Here is a 21,368-nt window from a genome sequence, read left to right as displayed (position 1 = left end):
TATGCTCGACGAGTCATACCAGTCATGAATCGCGGGGCCACCCCGACTCAACTCGCCGAGTCTCAAGAACAACTCGGCGAGTACCGCCTTGAACTCCAGTCCTCTAATTCCCTCCTGACTCACTGAGTCATCCCCCAACTCGGCAAGTCTACTCACTGAACAATTTACGTGAAACCCTAACCCTACTCACCGAGTCTCAAGAACAACTCGACGAGTTCATGCCATGCATAAACTCTACTGACCTCCTGAGGTCAGATCTGTTTCCCCAAACCATAGATCTGGCCTCCCCAAGCATGAATGTCACGTAAAGTTCGAAACTTGATGCTTGTACAACCACAACAAGGCATCAAAAGGAGATTTAGTCCCAAAAATGGCAACCTAAGTCCAATAACCCCAAACTGATCCATAAAGCTCCAAGGGTTAAGGTCTCTGGACCTCTTTGAGTCCATATCCAAGGCACAAACTCGAAGAGGGACTATTTGCTCCACGTAATCACTCTCCAAAGGGGTTAGAAAACCTTAACTCTAAAGATCAACACCAAAACTGAAGGAGGTTCGAACTATTACCTCAAAATGAAGTCTCTGAACTCTGGAACTGCTTGAATCGCACCTCCTCTTTGCTCTTGTCACCTTCTTCTTGCTAAACCAAAGGTACAAGGATCAAAAAGTGACTTCTTCTCCCTCACAACGATTTAGCTCACTTAGGGTTCTCTCAAGGGACTAGTAGCCGCAATGGGAGGCTATAAGTGCCCTTAAATAGGCTCCAAACCCGGGGAATTAGGGTTTCATTAAACAGCGTGGACTCGCCGAGTCCGGATGTGAACCCGGATGAACATCTGCGACCTTACTCGGCGAGTCTTGGCTCCAACTCGCCGAGTTCCTCCACAAATTCCAAAATAAATAAATAAAATAATATACCTGGGAAATCAGGATGTTACAATTCTCCCCTACTAGAATCAGACTTCGCCCTCGAAGTCTCATTCTGGAAACAACTCCGGATGTTGCTCACGCATCCCGCGCTCCGGCTCCCAAGTAAGCTCTGACCCTTCTGGTGTTGCCACTGGACCTGCACCAGAGGCACCTCTTTGTTCCTCAGAACCTTGATCTTTCGATCCCGAATAGCCACCGGTCTCTCAACGTAGTTCAGGCCCACATCCACCTGAATATCCTCTAATGGCATCACTGCCGACTCATCGGCTATACACTTTCGCAGCTGCGACACATGGAAAGTGTCATGGATCTGACCTAGCTCTGTAGGTAGCTCCAACCGGTAGGCTACCCTGCCTGCCCTTGCGATCACCCGAAAAGGACCGATATATCGGGGCCCCAACTTGCCCCTCTTCCTGAATCGGATCACTCCTTTCCAAGGAGAGACCTTCAGGAGTACAAAGTCTTCTGACGACTCTGAGCGGTCAATAACCTCTGCCTGACCTACTGTATCTGCTCAAACGTCTGAAGCACGATCTCAGTACTACCCATAACACGCTGCCCGACCTGTCCCCAGCAAATGGGGGTCCGACACCTTCTCTCATACAACAGCTCAAAGGGTGGCATACCAATGCTCGAATGATGGCTGTTGTTGTAGGAAAACTCTACCAAGGGCAAATACGTGTCCCAACTCCCACCAAAATCCAACACACATGCCCGAAGCATATCATCGAGCGTCTAAATCATCCGCTCGCTCTGTCCGTCAGTCTGGGGGTGGTATGCGGTACTAAAGTGCAACCTAGTACCCAATTCCTCATGAAATTTCTTCCAGAATCTGGAAGTGAAACGCACATCTCGATCCGAGACAATCGAGATCGGCACTCCATGCCGCGATACCACCTCCCGCACGTACATTTCTGCCAACTTCTCTGCGGAAGAGCTCTCACTGATAGCAAGGAAGTGGGCGCTCTTCGTCAACCTGTCCACAATCACCCAAATTGCATCGACTCCCCTAGCAGTCCTTGGCAATTTGGTGATAAAATCCATAGTAATCTGTTCCCACTTCCATTCAGGAACCTCCAACGGATGCAACTTAGGCCTTAACCCTACGACAGGTTAAGCACCTCTCAACAAACCACGCGACATCCCTCTTCATACAGGGCCACCAATACTCCCTCTTCAGATCTAAATACATCTTAGTGGCCCCAGGATGGATTGAGAACTTCGACCGATGAGCCTCTTGCATCAAAATGGTACGCGTCCCTCCCACAAACGGTACCCAGATACGCCCCTGAAATGTCATAAACCCCCGGCTATCGGTAACGAACTCCGATACCAACCCAACAACTCGCTCTCTCTTCTGGCTCTCAGGCTGCACAGCCTTAGCCTAGGCCCCATGAATAGCATCCAAAACCGGGGTCATCACCGACAATCTCAAACATACATCTCGCAATGGGGCGCTCTCCGCCCTACGACTCAGTGCATCGGCTACAACATTGGCCTTGCCCGAGTGGTACAGGATCTCACAATCATAATCCTTGACCACGTACAACCACCTCCTTTGTCGCATATTTAGGTTAGGCTGATCCATCAAATACTTCAAGCTTTTGTGGTCCGTGTATATCATACACTGAACCCCGTACAGATAGTGACGCCAGATCTTAAGGGCGAACACCACTGCCCCCAAATCTAGATCGTGGGTGGGATACCTCATCTCATGAGGCTTCAGCTGCCTCGATGCGTATGCTATCACATGCCCTTTCTGCATCAGCACCGCTCCCAACCCCAAGATCGACGCATCACAATACACCACAAAGTCCTCCATTCCCTCTGGGAGGGCTAACACCGGGGCTTCGCATAGCCTCTGGCGAAGCGTCTCAAAGGAGGCCTGCTGCTCTGGTCCCCATGAAAAAGCGACACCCTTCCGGGTCAACCTAGTGAGTGGCACGGCGATCTTGGAGAAATCCATGATAAATCTCCGATAATAGCCTGCCAACCCTAAGAAACTCATGATCTCGGAGGGTGACCTCGGCACCTCCCAACTCATCATTGCCTCAACTTCGGTCGGGTCGACCAATATCCCTTTCTGGTTAACGAGGTGCCCTAGGAACTGGACCTCTCGCAACCAGAAATCACACTTAGAGAATTTGGCATAAAGCCTCTTCGATCTCAGAACTCCGAGGATATAAAACATAATTATATACCTGCCCTTTGGTTTTAGCTGGAATGGTTACAAAACCAAGAACAGAACTTCTCCAAATTATATCCCAATCATATATTGACAAATCGATCTGTCAACAAATGAGTAATAGTTAAAATAAAAAAAATAACTACATAAACTATATGTGTATATTGTTGTGTGGATAAGATGTAACATTACCTTTACAGGAAGTTCATCCATAGAAAAATTAAATTCCTCTCCCCACATTGGATTTCTTCAACCATGAACCATTGAGTTGCAGATTAACATAACTAAAATTGGTCTTAGCTATCAGACAGAAGCAACCAATATGGCATTAAAGTTAAAATATGTAATTACAAGTTACAACTTAATGAAAATCAACCAAATGTTCTTATGATTTACCTACATTGCTTTTCTATACAACTGATGATTGCGTAAGGATCTGACATGTCATTCAGGTTAGCACCAATAAGATTCATAAATGCCAAAAGTTACGCCTTCAAAACACAATATATGATGCTACAAATCAGCAAGAACAACTTAAAGAAAAAGGAAGTTAGGTATATATACCTTGATTACATAAGTAGAGTTGCCATTAGAGTCACCCTTCTGTTGATCTATCTATTCATGAATATGGAGTGAAATAAAAAGTATAAATATATCCCCATACAGCACCATCCACAATACAATCTTGAAAATCAAACGAAAAATGGAATAAACTTCAATGATAATGCTAAAGCAAAACCTGGTGAGGAGGGAACGATTCCAACTGATCCTCTTTTGGAATAAAACTCACCCAATCTTTCGGTAAAATGCTTAAGAGTGTTGAAAAGAGTATTAATAATTGTTTCCAAACTTAAACATTAATTTATTGATTATTGGGTAAAAAGTGTACTATTGTATATTTGTGGGGGTGTACTGTGAATTGTATGTGCAGGTGACAGGTATACACGCGGGTTGATGAGTCATACCCGACGTTAAGAGACCCGATGTATATAATGTGTTAGCTGGATTCATTTGATACATTAGTCAAGATATTTTCATTTGTATCATCAGTTCTCTCTCATCTCCAGATTAGGGTTTCAGTTTAGGGTTTGTTCATATATCATGCTCATGTTTGAAATATGAGTGTGAGTGATTTTCTAGTAAGTTTTGAGTTGTAATCTGTTGATGTAAACCATCTGTTTCATAGTGAATGAAATGATGATGTTGGGAAGATTTTAAGTTGATTAAGTTTCTTTAGATGGTATCATAGCTTAGCTCCTTTTTTGTTCTTGTGACGCTCGTTGAGTTCTGCTCGTCTCACAATCGTACTGGTAACTTCTGAATCTTGTTCTTTTATTCCATGTTTTTTGATTTGATTGTCACAATTGTTTGATTAATCTAAGGGTTCTTCTGAACTCAACCTATTTACTTCATCAACTTTGTTCTTTTGGATGTTTGATTCGATTTAGGGTTTTATTTGTGAATCAAATCGAACATATGTGTTGTTTCTAAATCATGGTACTGCGAGGTTGTTTGTAATCTTGCAGGTTACTGTTGTGGTGGTTTCGTTGGTTGCGTTACAGTCTCATCGGTTGAAAACCTAATCGATTAATCTCCTAGTCTGAAATAACTCACTAGGGGTCGGATTTCATCACCGATAAACCCTAGTTGAGAATGGACAAAGAGAGTCGATTCCTTTTTGTCTCGTCTCAAAAGCTTTGTGCGGATCTTCTTGTTCCTTTACCTCTTTGTTATATTTGTTCTGAGAGATCCTGGTGTCCTGTGTACATTGGTTGTTTTCTTTTTGTATATTTGTTATGTATTTCCTCTATGTTGATTGTCTTGGGCCCCAACATACGTTGTCACCATCTGGACATAAGATCAATATAGTGGCAAGTTTTCTTGATTGTTTTTAGTTGATCTTAATTGTTTTCATTTGCTTCTATGGTGGGTAGTTCTACTGATCCACTTGGTGGAAGTGGGAAGGATGATCAGATTAACTTTGATGATCCTCTCTACATTCACCCTTCTCATAATGTTGTTACTTTTATTACTACAACCAAGTTAACTGGTAATGAAAATTTTAGGTTATGTAGAAGTTCCATTTCTAGGACCCTTAAGGCAAGAAATAAATTAGGGTTTGTTGATTGTTCTTTTAAAAAAAGTAGTGTTGATGAGTCAAAGAAAACTAAATGGGATAGAGCTAATGTTGTTGTTTGTTTTTTGCTGTTATCTTCTATTTCTGATTCCATTTATCAGAGTCAAGCTTATTCTGAAGTGGCAGGGGATATTTGGGAAAATCTTTTTGAAACCTACAATAAGTCTGATGGATCTATTGTTTTTAATATTCACCAATAGATTGATTCTCTTAAACAAAATGGTATTTCTCTGTCAGATTACTTCAATAAGCTTGATTCCTTATGGAAAGAGTTTGATGGTCTTATTAGTTTAACTAAATGTACCTGTGATGCTTCTATTAAAGTGAAGGATCACTCTAATCTCATGAAGCTTATGCAGTTTTGGTCTGGACTTGATGATTCATATAGTCAAGTCAAAAGTGACATTTTATTAATGGATCCTTTACCTAATGTGAAAACTGCCTTTTCTATTGTGTCAAGAGAAGAATCACTTCAAAGAAATGATTCTTTGACTTCTCTCCAGTCATTTTAGTCTGTGACTAAATCTCAGTCATCTGCCTTTAATAGCAGGCTTAATAACAGACCCAATACTAATAAGAATAAGGGCCAAATTGTTCAATGCAAGAATTATGGTGTTAAAGGTCATATGATAGAGAAGTTTTACAAGATAATTGGGTATCCTAAGGATTTTAGGTCAAGAAATGAAACTAATAATCAGAATAATTTTGTTAAAAACTTTTCTGCAAACTCAACTACCACTTCTTTTGGAAGTGCTAGTACTAATAATTTTTCTGATTCTATTGGGGACTCTGAGTTTCATCAACTTACTAAGGATCAATATATCAAACTTTTACAACTTATTGGTGATAAGCAAGTCAATGAAGAAGCTTCTGTTAGTGAAAATATGGCAGGTAATTGTTTGTTTAAAGCTTTTAATGCTTCTATTAATTGTAAAAATGGATAGTTGACTCAGGAGCTAATCAACATATGATTGCTTCTGAGTCACTACTTCATGACACTGTAGATGTGTCTAAGGTAGATCTACTAGTCAGTCATCCTAATGGTACATCAGCTAAATTTGAAAAAATTGGTCATATGAATTTTTCTAATTCCTTAACACTATTTGATGTATTTGTTGTTCCTAATTTCAATGTTAATTTGTTATTTGTTCATAAAGTTTTCAAAGATAGTAATTGTGAGGTTGTTTTTAATGAGCATAATTACAAAATTCAGGATTTACAGTCAAAGGTGATGGTGGGGAATGGTAGAGAGTCTGGAGGTCTCTATTACATAAATAGTGTACCTTCAGGTAATCTATCTAGTTCTTCTATTTATTCTTCTGTTTGTTGTGTGTCTAAACTAACTTGGCACAATAGACTTGGTCATCCTTCTGATCAAGCTTTGAGTTCCATAAAACACAAACGTAAAATTAGAAATGAAACTCTTCCACCATGTGATATTTGTCATAAAGCTAAACAACCTAGAGAACCCTTTCCTGTTAGTCAACATACTACTTCTAAACTTGGTGAGTTAATTCATCTAAATGTCTGGGGCCCCTATAGAGTGACGACTACAGAAGGATTTAGATATTTTTTGACTATTGTAGATGACTTTACTAGGGCAACTTGGGTTTATCTGTTAAATTCTAAAGATGAAGTTTATGATTGTGTTCTTATTTTCTTTAATATTTTTGCTCAATCAGTTTTGTGTTAAAATCAAGGTGATCTAGATGTGATAATGGTGTAGAATTTTTAAACAATAGAATTGTTGGATTAATGTCTAAGTCCATAATTATAATTGGTAAGACTTGACCCGACCCGGCATGGTCCATTTGGGTTGCATGGTATCATGCACTTGGATAGACTAAAATGAGAGAAATAACACTTAAGGTTTATTAATATATTATAAGTTCTAATATATTAATAAGGTTATTTAATTAGTATTGATCAAGAATTAATTTGGAATTAATTAAGTGATCAAAAGGAGACTAATTAAATATATGGGTTGATTGTGTAAATCATTCATTCTTATATATGTGGGCTTATGATCCAAGATTCCTTATGTTGGACTAAGTCCATGGGGTGACCCATGGATACTCCATGGAGGTTAAAATCCATGGAGCATAAGGAATGGGTAAAGTCATAAGTTACATAGTGTAACCCTAATAGCCACCATATAAAAGAATCCCATGGCTCAAGAAATCGGACACTATGTGTGTGTGTGTAAGGGAAAAACGATTTCATGGAGTGTTGAAGTTTCTCTCAAGTTATTCCAAGTGTATTTGGTGTCGTGTGAACCATTTGAGGTGTCACACTTGGGGCACTTGGCACTCAAGCTTCATGAAGACTTTCTACATGAAAGAGGTATGTATTCTATCTTGTTACACTTATTGTTTTGTATGCTAGATTAGGATAATACCTTGGAAGTTCTTATTTGCATGTATAATAGAGAAAACATAGATCCAAGGTATTTAGGGTTGCATGTACACTTAGGAGTGTTATAATGCTCAAAACCCAACAGTGGTATCAGAGCCAAGGCTTGTTTTCTTGTTGTACTTGCTTAAACTGCTTAAAAATCGACTTTTGGTGCTGTTTGCCCAGCAGACTCGCCGAGTCCATGAAGGGACTCGACAAGTCCAAGGCAAAATGCATCCAACTCGCCGAGTTTGTTCATGCACTCGACGAGTTGGACCCCCAGACAGCATATTTTCGAGTTTTGGTGCTGGAATTGGTCTAGAATCATTACCTTTGACTGTTTTGGGCTTATAAAACTTGTTTTGAATAAGGTAATGATTATGTTAAACCAATTTCAATGCTATAATAAAAGTTTCAAGTTTATATGTGTTCATGTTATTCTTGAAAATTGTTGATTATGAATGATCATGCTTATGAGATTTGGTAGATCATAGGAATTGTGTGCAAATTGTTTGTTGATATAATTCATGATCTTCTTGAAAATTGTATGGAGTTCATAACTTGTCCTCAAGTTATGAATTTTCAAGAATTTTATGTTTCCTTGATTTATGAGTTAGTTTAGATTGATAATGAAAAAATTATGTTTTAGTTGTTTTCAATCCATATTAGTCTAAAAGAAGTTCATAAAAAATGTTTTTGTAACTTGTCTTCAAGTTATGTGAAAAGTCATATTTATGAATCTTAAAAACTCATAAAAGTTTTGTAGGTTACATAAAATGTAAGAGTTTTTTTTCCATTAAATAGTTTAATGACTCCATAACTTGTCCTCAAGTTATGGATGATGAAGAGACACTTCTTTAAAGTGTTTTTTAAAGAATAAGGGGTTACATTAAAATGAAGAGTCTTCATTTTAATGAACCATTAAACTCATAAGTTATGATTTAAAGAGTCTTGAAATAGTTTCAAAACTTTCCCTCAAGTTTTGGAATTTGAAAAGTTACTCCTCATGTATACTTTAATTCCAAATTGAACATTGAAATTTTAAAAAGTTTAAAATTCAACCCTTATACTATTATTATAATTTTAATTATATAGATATGTATAAGAGGAAGTCAATCTTACCGTTAGTAGGCCTCATTCACGAAGCCGGTCTATAAGGGGGTATAAGGTTACTGCCTATAAAATGACGGTTTAATGGGTGTCCACTCTCACCCACCGCTTCCTTGACTGGTGGAGGGTCGTTAGCCGAACGGGTAGAAATGGACTTTAGTCTCCCTTCATTAAAAGTATAATGAAAAATACTAAGTAACTAAACACTTATAAATTCCCAATCTTAGTTACTTAGAAAAATGTGAAAAGGTGCTAGCCCAAAAAATTACACTTTGTACCTTACCAAGTCGTTAGTGGAGCGTGTGTGGTTAACCGGCACACTAACATGGACTAGTAAGAGTGGCAAAGGGTAACTTGACTTTATTATAGATCAGTGGAGCGTGTGTGGTTAATCGGCACATCGATTAGGTAATATTGTTGAGGGTACCAAGTCATTTTGTATGGTTATTCACACCTTGTTTGTGATCCTCGGCATCCCAGTCACAAATTTGAGAGGGCACAATCGAGATTCAAACATGCCATTGAAAAGTTCAATGTATCTCAAAAGATCTAGGAGTTTCAAAACCAATAAAACCTAATAATAAAATATTTCGTTTTCATGGTGGAAATTGGTAAATCGTCATTTACCTACCTTCAACTATTTTATAATTTGGATTACGGCATCCCTCTTCCAGTTATAAATAGGTTGTTGGGTCCTAGCCTTAATATTCATATTGGGTGTTATATTAAGGACTTTAAATCAACTAACTTGAATTTCTCCCGTTATAGATGTCTAGTTTAGACAGCTATGGTCTTCCCAAATCTTTAGGAACAAGCTTCCTAATGAAGATGATATCCCAAATGGCAATCAAGGTGAAAGATCAATCCCTTTGTTGGGCATTTGTGGAACTAGAAATCATACTTCACTTCATCCACCTCCTCGAATAAATCTCCCTACCCCACAAGTTTTAAAACTTGATAAGTTCTAAGTCACTCAATCCCTATTGGCAAGCAAAGTCTATATGTGCTTAGATCTTGGGGATTAAGCCACATATTGACAAGTCGGGAGAGTCGGGTGTCGAAGTCTCGAGGTAGCTGGCTGCTGACTTGGTTCTTCAGTCACTCCTTGATGACAAGTCGTGACAAGACCCTTAATGATCTTACATATTTGCTTGATGATGCTAAATCAGCAATGATTTGGAGACTTAGTAAAAGCAAATTGGATTGGAAGATCTACTTTCCAAACCTATTTGGACATTGAAAATGGTGACATTGGAGGTCCAGGAAAAACTTTCTCTTCCCAATGGAAAGGGATCGGCCATAGTCAACCCGGTTGACCAAATGGTAAAGAGAAAGGTTAAGTCTGTGATAGTTCCATGTACCGTTTCCAAAGAGTCCATAAGATTTTGTTGCCAAAGGAAAGACATTGGTTGCGAAGCTACTAAATTTACCTGAAACATCTTAAGGATGGTAAAGTCAATAGGTTTGACTCTACTTCAGGTAAAGTCCATTGCCTAACTGTATTAAGTTTCTATTCTGAGATTCTTATTGCATAATGTGACAAGGTCACATGTTGATGTTTTAAGAATCAAAGAAAAGGTGAAGAAACTTAAAGGAAGTATATGCTGATTCTGATAGCGAAGATGGATTTCGGTCGCATGGTTTAGTGATCAGAATTTTGAGTTGTTACTTAAGAGTTATGATATATTGCTTAGGAATAGATAACAACAAGTTTTCCATATGGATTGTAAGGATAAATTTTAGCGCAAAGTTTTTAAAATAAAAAGAAAAATGGTTTTGATTTTATTTATTTTAAGTATCCTTACAATGGCATTTGTGAAAAATTGTTGGTTATATGTTTCTATTGATAAGCAATATGGGTAAATGGATTTGATTCTTTCATTAGTGGAAGTGTCATAATTTACCAAATAAGGAAAGATTCTCATCACCCAAGTTTCAGTTGGATAGAAACTTGGAATCATGCAACTTGTATTGTATGATCATGAGAATTTTTATATATTTGGGAAATTAAGACTGATTCCTTGTTCACATGTATATGTGAAACAAGTGAAGGACAAAGGGATCAGATACACTTGGGTGTGCGCTGATCAGGTCCACCACAAAGTTGATAAGATTATTCATTGTGATTTACTAAAGTTTAGTAAATATGGTTATACTTACAAGTTTAAGTATAGTTCTGGATCATTGGAGAAGTTTCAATGATAGACATAATGAGTAAGAAGAATCAAATAAGGCAGAAAGATAAAGGTTTCTCTAATCTGAAGAGATGGGAGAGTACTTGAGTATCTTGCTTTATGATTATCTTAGTGATTATGAAACCATGCCACAATTGATCCTCTAAGGACAACTTAGTTCATTTTTTTTGGCTAAGGAGAGGAATCGTGAATTGTTGAAATGGTTAGATCAAAAGATAAATTATACTTCGTTCCAAAATTAAATCTTAGAGTCATACTCCAAGATTAAGCCTTGAGTGAGACATAATCTTAAGAAAGGTTTAAAACACTTGTTAAATGTAGAGTAAAATGTGTTCTTACTCTTGTACATTTGAAATTGGTAAGTTGTGATGTTTTGGATAAAACAAAGACCAACTAAGACCAATTGTGAAAAGTGTTTAACTTGATAAGAATCTGCACTAACTCTTGAATATTCGTTTTTTGTCAAGGAATGGTTATTGACAAAGAGAATCTTATATGTCAAGAGGTGAGTGGGAGTCTTAAAAGGATCTTAAGATAGATTCAAGAACTAATCAAGAGTTTTGTTAATCACTAGACCACGCCTTGAGGTTTGTAACCTATCGTGTTGACATATTGTGTGCCCATTCCAGTTAAAAGTTGGTTTTGCATTGGAGTTCTGAGAGTTCTCAACTAGTTGAATAACAACTTGGAAACAATGGCAGGCCCTTGAGCTGCCAGATGGCAAGAAATTAGATTGAGTTCAGTCCATATGAATTTGGATTTGTCATTAACCTTGTCGTGTGATTATGGTTATGTCAAATTCACATGGATAGGAACACATACACCATCAAAATCTAAGTGTCATAAGGTTTCTCTCCTATTCATGAAAATGATAGTGAGGAAACTCTTTCACTAAGTAGATTTAAGTGGATAGCATGTGTGAAGTTTGCATTCTCATGTCGTTAGTGGAGCGTGTGTGGTTAACAGGCACACTAACTAATGAGAATGGCAAAGTTTTAGACTCACATGTGAGCTATCTAAGGAAAGGTTTAGACTCCAGGTGTATGATTTGATAAAGTCTTATCAAGGCAATCTAGTATCAGAAATCTGACTGATTTCTAGGTACATGTCAAAGCTAGTGGGAGCATAAAGTGTTATGCTAGTTAGATAATAATCATTATGCTAGTGGGAGCATGATGATTATGTTGCAAGTTAGCAATGTTAATTATAGAAAACAAAAGTTTCAACTCGCTTTGAAAAAGTTGTTTTACTATAATTAAGGGAGAGAAATTTATACTTCATTCCAATTCTACAAGCTTAGATTGGGATTTTAATCAACTTTAGTCAAGAATATATATGAATGTTATGTTGGAATGGTTCAACATAAGGAATTTCTATATATGTTGCTTTCTCAAAATTCGATTATGATTACGGCATCCCTCTTCATAGTTCGAATTATGAGAACATGGCAAATAAAAATATTATAGCATGAATCGTATCCCATATGCTTCGGATATAGGATCGGTTGCATGTGTTATAATATTCATCCATTCTAAATTTTCCTAATGCTCAGGGCGTTAAGAAGGGAAAATGGATTAGAACTAGATATGACTAAGATGATTAAGCAATTGTCGAGAACAATTTGGGGTTTTCCGAAGTTTGGTTACTCATGGACAATTGGAAGTATAGAGTAAGGATCATATTGACATATTTTGGAAAAGAGGCAACTCTTGTTCAAAAGTGATGGTCAAGATGGGAATATGGAATTGTTTCCATAGGTGGAGGTTATTCTTTGAATCTGTGTAAGATTAAAGAACTTAATGCAAAGAAGGATGTTCAAAGGAATGTACTTTGAATTTGAGACTTCATATCCATGGGATTGCTTTCCATTGGAATACTTTGTAATGTTTGTTGCCAAGTCTTTGTGACTTGTGTGAATATCATTACAAGAGGATCATTGCATAGATTACGGTAAATGACAAAGAACTTGGTATTCTTACATTTACAATAAGGATTGGGATTGTGAAATGAGAATCATTGAAGTCATGTTCAATTGATATACATTTCACAAAGAGATGACCATATGTAAACATAGTGTGCATACTTGGAGTATGGCATAGCTATTGTTTAGAGAAACATAGTATGCATGCTTAGAGCATGGCATCAATACTGTTTAAATTCAAGTATTAAGTTGATTAATCGAAACATGAATAATGAGTGATCAATATGGTGTTTAGATAAAAGGTGTTTTATTTACGCTCAAAGTGTTGAGGCCATATAGGACTAGTATTATTTTGTGTTTCACTTTGCATGTTTTGACTTCCAGAATAACTAGGTCATTCTCCCGAATGAACAAGTTATTCAAACCATCCACAGTCGGTCATATGTTGGAAGTAGATATGAATCAAGACTGTCGTGAATTTGGCTTGTATGATTTGTCTAAAGTGCTTTAGACAATGCAATAGTTGCTACAACATTCATGAGTAATCATAAGGGCTGAGTATTGGATTCAACCCACGCTCATTTGGATTCACTTCATGGATTTTATCACGAGTGAATCATGAGATGGTAATATCTTATATTCTTCAAACCTATAGATATGAGTTGTTGACTATGAGTTGGTTATACATTGATTCCACGTAAACGCATTGGTAACTCGATGTTATAAAACGTGCCTTTGTGTATGATTCAACAAATAGTTAGTACAAGCATATGAGTCGAAGTTTATCCATTCCTTTTACCTTTGGGATAAAAACGATATATGTGGGCCCCTCAATGATTTAGTGATGACAAAAGTAAGTGCTCGGCCGGGCCAGGACTGATTTGATTTGTTCAATTAGTCAGTCGTCATAAATCAGAAATCGGGAAACAACAAATGGACAGAGAGAATGATTATAATCCATGTCTCAGTCCATATGATATCTAGAATGGAGGAATATATGATCACTTATCTAATGGACAAGTCATTGACAAAGGTCAGAGTTCATCTACAAGGTCAGAGTTCGACAGAAGCTTTTGAGAGCTATGATTGCTAGTCGGGTTTTGAAGTCATACTTGCAATAATAGTTTTAGACTTATCCAAGTGGGAGACTTTTGGATTAATGTCTAAGTCCATAACTATAATTGGTAAGACTTGACCCGACCCGGCATGGTCCATTTGGGTTACATGGCATCATGCACTTGGATAGACTAAAATGAGAGAAATAACACTTAAGGTTTATTAATATATTATAAGTTCTAATATATTAATAAGGTTATTTAATTAGTATTGATCAAGAATTAATTTGGAATTAATTAAGTGATCAAAAGGAGACTAATTAAATATATGGGTTGATTGTGTAAATCATTCATTCTTATATATGTGGGCTTATGATCCAAGATTCCTTATGTTGGACTAAGTCCATGGGGTGACCCATGGATACTCCATGGACGTTAAAATCCATGGAGCATAAGGAATGGGTAAAGTCATGAGTTACATGGTGTAACCCTAATAGCCACCATATAAAAGAATCCCATGGCTCAAGAAATCGGACACTATGTGTGTGTGTGGGAAAAACGATTTCATGGAGTGTTGAAGTTTCTCTCAAGTTATTCCAAGTGTATTTGGTGTTGTGTGAACCATTTGAGGTGTCACACTTGGGGCACTTGGCACTCAAGCTTCATTAAGACTTTCTATATGAAAGAGGTATGTATTCTATCTTGTTACACTCATTGTTTTGTATGCTAGATTAGGATAATACCTTGGAAGTTCTTATTTGCATGTATAATAGAGAAAACATAGATCCAAGGTATTTAGGGTTGCATGTACACTTAGGAGTGTTAGAATGCTCAAAACCCAACAAGAATGAGACAATTGATTGAATCAAAAGGAATTTTACATCAAACATCTTGTGTTCATACTCCACAACAGAATGGAGTTATGGAGAGGAAACACAAACATATTTTAAATGTTGCTAGGTCTTTAATGTTTCAATCTGGTATACAAATCAAGTACTGGGGAGATGCAATTTTAACTTCAGTTTTCCTGATTAATAGAACACCTACTTTTGTCTTAAATGGTTCTTCTCCCTATGAACTTGTTTATAATAGTGCACCTGTTTTTGATAAACTTAGAGTGTTTGGATGTTTGTGTTTTGCCACTAAGTTGAATAATTCTGATAAATTTTCTGAAAGAGCTGATAAATGCATTTTTCTTGGTTATTCTTCTGATAAAAAGGGTTATAAAGTTCTTAGTCTTGATTCCAATTTTTTGTTTTTGTTTCCAGAGATGTAAAATTTTATGAGTCAATGTTTCCTTTCAAGCTTAAATCTTCATCTTTGACTGATAAATCAGTTGTCACTGTGAATTCAAATGACTTGTTTTCCTATGATAAGTCATTAGATTCTAGTTTTATTCTAGATAACACTAGGATAGATAACTTGAGAAGTGACCATCATGTGGATGGTGCTAATGCAGACCATGAACTGGATGAGACTTGTCCCTCTAATGTCAGCAATCGGACTGGTGAGGCATATGTTGCTTCTTCTGATGAGATGTTTCCAAATTCTTCTACGTTGACTGAGGAAAATGATTCAATTAATTCTAATCCTTCTGATAGTTTGTCAACTATGGTCACTAGATCTGGACGTAATGTTCACATGCCAGTTAGATTTAGTGATTATGTTGTAGAGGGTAAGCATAAATATGGAATTGAAAGGACTGTAAACTATTCAACTCTTAATAATGAAACTTTTTGTTTTATTTCTAGTCTTAATAAAACTGTTAAACCAAAAACCTATAGTGAAGCAGCTTTAGATCCAAATTGGATCAAAGCCATGAATGAGGAAATGGAATCCCTCTATAGAAACAATGCCTGGGAAATCACTAACCTTCCAACATGAAGAAAAGCTATAGGATGTCGTTGGATTTATAAAATCAAATATAAATCCAATGGTGATATAGAAAGATATAAAGTCAGGCTTATGGCTAAAGGCTATAATCAAAGGGAAGGTATAGATTATGAGGATACTTTTTCTCCTGTGGCCAAAATAGTAACAGTTTGTGTGGTTATTTCATTAGTTGTGTATAATTCTTGGCCCCTTTATCAACTAGATATTAACAATGTTTTTTATATGGAAATTTGTTTGAATGTGTATATATGAGTCAATCTGAAGGATATCATTCAAAGGATGATATTGAGTTTGTAGGTTATTAAAGTCTCTTAATGGTCTTAAACAGGCCCCAAGAAAGTGGAATGAGAAGTTGTGCTCTTCTCTTTCCAGTTTTGGTTTTAAACAAAGTATAAATGATTATTCCTTATTTGTTAGATATTTTCAAAATACTTTTGTTGTGCTTCTTGTCTATGTGGATGATATTATTTTAACTGGTAATAATGAGGGTGAATTAAATAATGTTAAAATTTTCCTTAAATTCCAGTTCTTAATCAAAGACTTAGGTGATTTGAAATATTTCTTGGGTATTGAAGTGTTAAGAATCGACAGTGGCATTTGTCTTAATCAAAGGAAGTATTGCATGGAATTGCTTCATGAATTTGGAATGCTTGCATGTAACATTAAAAGAGAGTATGATTTGGAAAAGTTTGATTATTTAGTTAATATAATTGAATATCAAAAACTTATTGGTAAATTGATTTATCTAACTGTCACTCGACCTGATATTGCTTATGTTGTTCAGTTGTTAAGTCAATACATGCATAATCCATATAAATCACATGTTAATATTGCTTTCAGATTATTGAGGTATTTGAAAAATAGTCTAGGTATGGGTATACATTTGACTAAGTCTAGTTCTTTAGATTTGGTTGGGTTTGTTGATGCAGACTGGGCTAAATGTTTGTTTAGTCGAAGGTCTATAATAGGATATCTTTTTTACTTGGGAGTATCACTTGTTTCTTGGAAGAGCAAGAAATAGAGTATTGTTTCTCGCTCCTCCACTGAATCTGAATACATGGCATTAGGCAGCATAACGTGTGAATGAATATGGATTTTAAAATTGCTTCATGATTTAGGTATAAAACCTAATTTGCATGTGGATATTTTTTGTAATAATGAATCTGCAATTAAATTGGCTTTAAATCTTGTATTTCATGAAAAAACAAAACATTTTGAAGTTGACCTTCATTGTGTTAGGGAAAAAATTGAGAATGGAGTTTTAAAAGTAAAGAAAATTGTGTCTTCAAATCAAAATGCAGAAATACTTACTAAATCTCTTGGAAGTGTTCATCATGAATATATTGTGAATCGTGTTAATATGATTGATGTTTTTAAGAAAAATTGATTAATTGTGTGTTCTCTCAAATTAATGTTTAGTTTGAGGGGGCATGTTGAAAATAGTATTAATAATTGTTTCCAAACTTAGACATTAATTTATTGATTATTGGGTAAAAAGTGTACTATTGTATATTTGTGGGGGTGTATTGTGAATTGTATGTGCAGGTGACAGTTTGTGACATTCCCAATTTCACGACCAGAAAAGACCAATTTGTTTTAAAAATCAGAGTAATCTTTCAAAGAAAACGGTTGCGGAATTTGTTCCCAAAACAAAATATGATAAGAATTTATCAAAGCATTTCTTAAAGAAATGTATTTTCATATATAACAAAATCTCGGGATGTCATGTTTCGATACAGACACATAAACATAAACAGAACATACATTCATTTACACTAATGATTTACATCTCCTTTAATCTCTCAGTGAAATATGTCTTCGTATCGATACCTGTGATACAAAGAAAACTGAGTGGGTCAGGCTTGGGAGCGTGGTGAGCATATAGGGTTTTCAACCCACAATAATATAATTATTATATTTACTTATCAAACAATCAATCCAATTACCCACCCCCATTATCTTCTTTATTTCTTAAGGTTTTACCCTAAGAATCAACTATCCTTCCTTCTATCATTCCTAAGGATTGAGCTAAGGAATTGGCACAATGCCTATTGCTACATGAGGCGCGTCTGCCAAGTTTATGTCATTTTCTTTTAGGCGCATCTGCCGACATTATCCTTTAAGCACATCTGCCAGGATGTTACAACATTCTCTACTTGGCGCATCTGCCAGGATTTTACGGCATTCTCTACTTGGCGCATCTGCCGACATTATCCTATAAGCGCATCTGTCAGGATTATCCTATAAGTGCATCTGCTAGTATTATGACATTCAATATATAAACACATAGCACGTATTTCATAGCAAATACTTCATATTTATGTGTTAGAAGAAAATGACCACACACTCACACAAAACATATATCTAATACATTCGAACAATACTTGTATTATACTCGTGTTTATGAAAGGGACTATACACTCACTTGATCAGAAGATGATCGGACAACACTATGGCTCTTCAAATAGTATTCTTCGGTGAAACCGGAATAACTCCAAACACCTGGCTTCTCGCAGGCAGAGCTTCGGCTCAAAAACTCTTTTCTCCTCGGGATCTTCGGGGCTTTGGGACTCGCTTCGGGTCTCTGGATGATACCGGAGCTTCGGGGGTACTTCTTTGCACGTAAATTGAGGTAATATGGGTGAGAGAAGAGTGAATTTGCAACCATGGCCGGCTGCCCCTTCAATTCTATTTATAGGGCCATTTTCTGTACTCACGTCGTGAGTTGTAAGTGCTCACGTCGTGAGCACAGTAGGTCACTGCATTCTTCATTCGTCCACTTGCTCTGGAGGCACCCAAAAGGCATCAGAAGTTAGTTCACGTCGTGAACCCTGACAGTTACGGGGTTTCGCGCCCCGAACTTCAGAAATTCATAATTTTCGCATACGAACTCCGTTTTCGATGTTATTTATATCCACGCATAGGTGAGATTATGCTCTACAACTCTCGTTTAGACTCCGTCGGCTAACTTTGAATTCATTTTTAATATATTATTTTTAGTAGGCCGGGATAGGAAAACTTCGTTCGAAAGTCATAACTCCTTCATCTGAACTCCGTTTTTGTCTGTCTTTTTATTGTTACGCTACTATTAACGAGACCTTCGATTCTCGTTTAGGTTGTTTTGGCTAAAAATCATTCGATCTCAAATCGAGTATTCGGGCTGCATACTACTAAGCTGAAACTTAGAAAAATCATAACTTCCTCATACGAAGTCAGATTTGGGCGTTCTTTTTATGCACGCTCTCGGTTTAACGTATTCTATGACTTTCATTTAGATCGCTAAGGCCAAATATCGCTCCAACGTAAATTCACTATTTACGTTGCGTTGTGTCGTGCCGGTTCTATCGCGAAACTTCGACAGGTCATAACTTCTTCGTTATAACTCGGATTTCAGTGTTCTTTATATGTACGGAATCCTTGTAACATATACTACAACTTAGTTAAGATTACTTCTTCAAAATAATTTTCCATCAAAAAGTCACTTTTGACACTAATTGTGTCTAAATTGACTAGCCATGATCTATGGGCGTTACACAGGTATACACGTGGGTTGATGGGTCATACCCGATGTTAAGAGACCCGATGTATATAATGTGTTAGCTGGATTCATTTGATACATTAGTCGAGATATTTTCATATGTATCATCAATTCTCTCTCATCTTCAGATTATGGTTTCAGTTTAGGGTTTGTTCATATATCATGTTCATGTTTGAAATATGAGTGTGAGTGATTTTGTAGTGAGTTTTGAGTTGTACTCCCTCCGTCCCATTTTTATTGGCCACATTACTATTTTAAGTTGTCCCAAATTAATTGTCATTGTTAAAAATAAATGTGTATTTTTACTATATTACCCTTCATTTAAGTTATCTATAATGCATTTAAATTTGGGATTTACGAGGAAAAAGAAAACTCGTGCTTTCTTGCTTTTCCACAAGTTGCTTTACGTAAACAAAAAAGAACAATAAAGTGGCAGGAAACTTCCAAACACAAAAGTCTTTTTTTTTTCATTAAAATCAAAACACCATGAACTATTTCTTTCAAAACAAATTGATATGCAAATTTTTTAATTGTTCAAATACATTACAGCATCGTCTATTAAAGTTTGATCACACTCAATTTGGAGTGGTAAGTTACCTTGTCGATCTAACCTAGACTTACCAATATGTGGTATATGATAATTGTTGCCACCTTGAACCTTTATGATTTTTTTCATACATGTTTGTAGTGTTAAAAAAAACATTGTTAAGTTGTTGCGATTGCATTCTTTCAAAAGATGTTTGAACCGCATTAACCAATTCATTGGTTGTACTCAAAGCCTCTTGTTCTTGAAGTGATTGTATTACTCGAAAAAATCCAAGGTCTAAAACATTCAAATCCGGGCTATTGGGGGGTTGAAAACAAAGTCGAATATCAACCCCATCTCGCGATGCCGCTTCAAGAAACTCGTTATCATCAACATCAATATGGGGCTTTGCGTTATCTTGTTGAATAAATATAGGACCGGTATGACCTCGCGGCCATTTAGCTCTAATATCCAGTAGAACTTTTTCTATCAACCATGACCTTGTTACCTCTTTGTTCACCGATAAAATAGGCTTCGTCTCCATTGTTCCCGCAACACGGTTTTTGCTTGAATGTTTAGCAGGTTCTAATGTTGTAAATGGGTAGATACCAATTTTTCCCGAAAAAACTTCGTTGCCCGATGAATCATATATCGGTCTTGCTACCGCCGCTAGAAACATGATCTTTGTAATAAACTTTTTGCTTTTACATGTTCTTAACGGTTCATCCTCACCGGGGACAAGATAATAACGTTTTGATGGTTTTGACATATAAAACCATTTTTCATCAATATGGACAACATTAAACATATCATGGAATGTAGGAATTGGACTAAATAATGATGACAATGTAATCTTTGATAAACAATATTCTAACATTGCTCTTCTATTCTCATGAGTTAGAGTTGGCTTGATGGCATTTGTATGTGTTCGAAGCACACCTTCTTTAATTCTTCTATGCAATGTTGATTTTGAAACATTTAAAGATTTTGCAAGAGAGCGTATATTGGATCGACGACGTAATGGAATTTCCGAAACTTGATTCAAATTTATTTGTACCCTTTTCCGCCCAACAACCATTGGCATATTTGAAGAGAAATCAACCGGTAATCCATGGTCAACTTGATTTTTACCTTGATGCCAAATGCGACTAACGGTTCGCTTAGAAACCGAGAATAATGAAGCTACTTCACTTGCGGAACCCTTTTTTAATCTTTCATCGAAACTTTCTTGCAATAAGGATTGGAATATAGCTTGATGTTGTGCAATGGTAGTGTTTTTTTTAATAGGTGGATTTGTGGAAAGCTCCATATGATAACTGAAGTGTTGATAAGAATAAATTTGAAGTTGGAATACATTATTATGAACTGGTTGATGCATATAAATATAAAGGTGGTAAAAATATTGGCTCCATAAAATTATCTTTAAGTGCTTCCGGCAAAAAATTATGGCGGCATAATTGCCTCCAATTGTTTATCATAAGAAAA

The 21,368-nt window shown here is 36.5% G+C and overlaps 2 protein-coding genes across 2 annotated transcripts; one reads left to right on the top strand and one right to left on the bottom strand.

Moving 5' to 3' along the window:
- Positions 1–5,037: 5,037 nt before the first annotated feature.
- LOC145050773 (uncharacterized) lies at positions 5,038–6,944 on the top strand. Its single transcript, XM_078998968.1, has 4 exons — positions 5,038–5,164; positions 5,489–5,753; positions 5,802–6,142; positions 6,196–6,944. The coding sequence occupies exons 1-4, from the start codon at positions 5,038–5,040 to the stop codon at positions 6,942–6,944; spliced, it is 1,482 nt and encodes a 493-aa protein (XP_078855094.1).
- A 13,030-nt stretch (positions 6,945–19,974) lies between these two features.
- LOC145050771 (uncharacterized) lies at positions 19,975–21,192 on the bottom strand. The gene has a single exon (XM_078998967.1). The coding sequence runs from the start codon at positions 21,190–21,192 to the stop codon at positions 19,975–19,977; it is 1,218 nt and encodes a 405-aa protein (XP_078855093.1).
- Between the last annotated feature and the right edge of the window lie 176 nt (positions 21,193–21,368).

Source organism: Lactuca serriola, chromosome 5 (assembly GCF_051521515.1).
Source record: "Lactuca serriola cultivar US96UC23 chromosome 5, Lser_US96UC23_V15, whole genome shotgun sequence".
NCBI classification, from domain to species: Eukaryota; Viridiplantae; Streptophyta; class Magnoliopsida; order Asterales; family Asteraceae; genus Lactuca; species Lactuca serriola.
This window is presented reverse-complemented; position numbering and strand designations above follow the sequence as displayed.

Coding starts and splice junctions, on each gene's coding strand:
- LOC145050773 (XM_078998968.1), top strand. CDS start 5,038: ATGGTGGGTAGTTCTACTGATCCACTTGGTGGAAGTGGGAAGGATGAT. Junction 5,165..5,488: donor TACTACAACCAAGTTAACTG/GTAATGAAAATT, acceptor TTTCTCTGTCAG/ATTACTTCAATAAGCTTGAT. Junction 5,754..5,801: donor GATTCTTTGACTTCTCTCCA/GTCATTTTAGTC, acceptor CTTTAATAGCAG/GCTTAATAACAGACCCAATA.
- LOC145050771 (XM_078998967.1), bottom strand. CDS start 21,192: ATGGAGCTTTCCACAAATCCACCTATTAAAAAAAACACTACCATTGCA.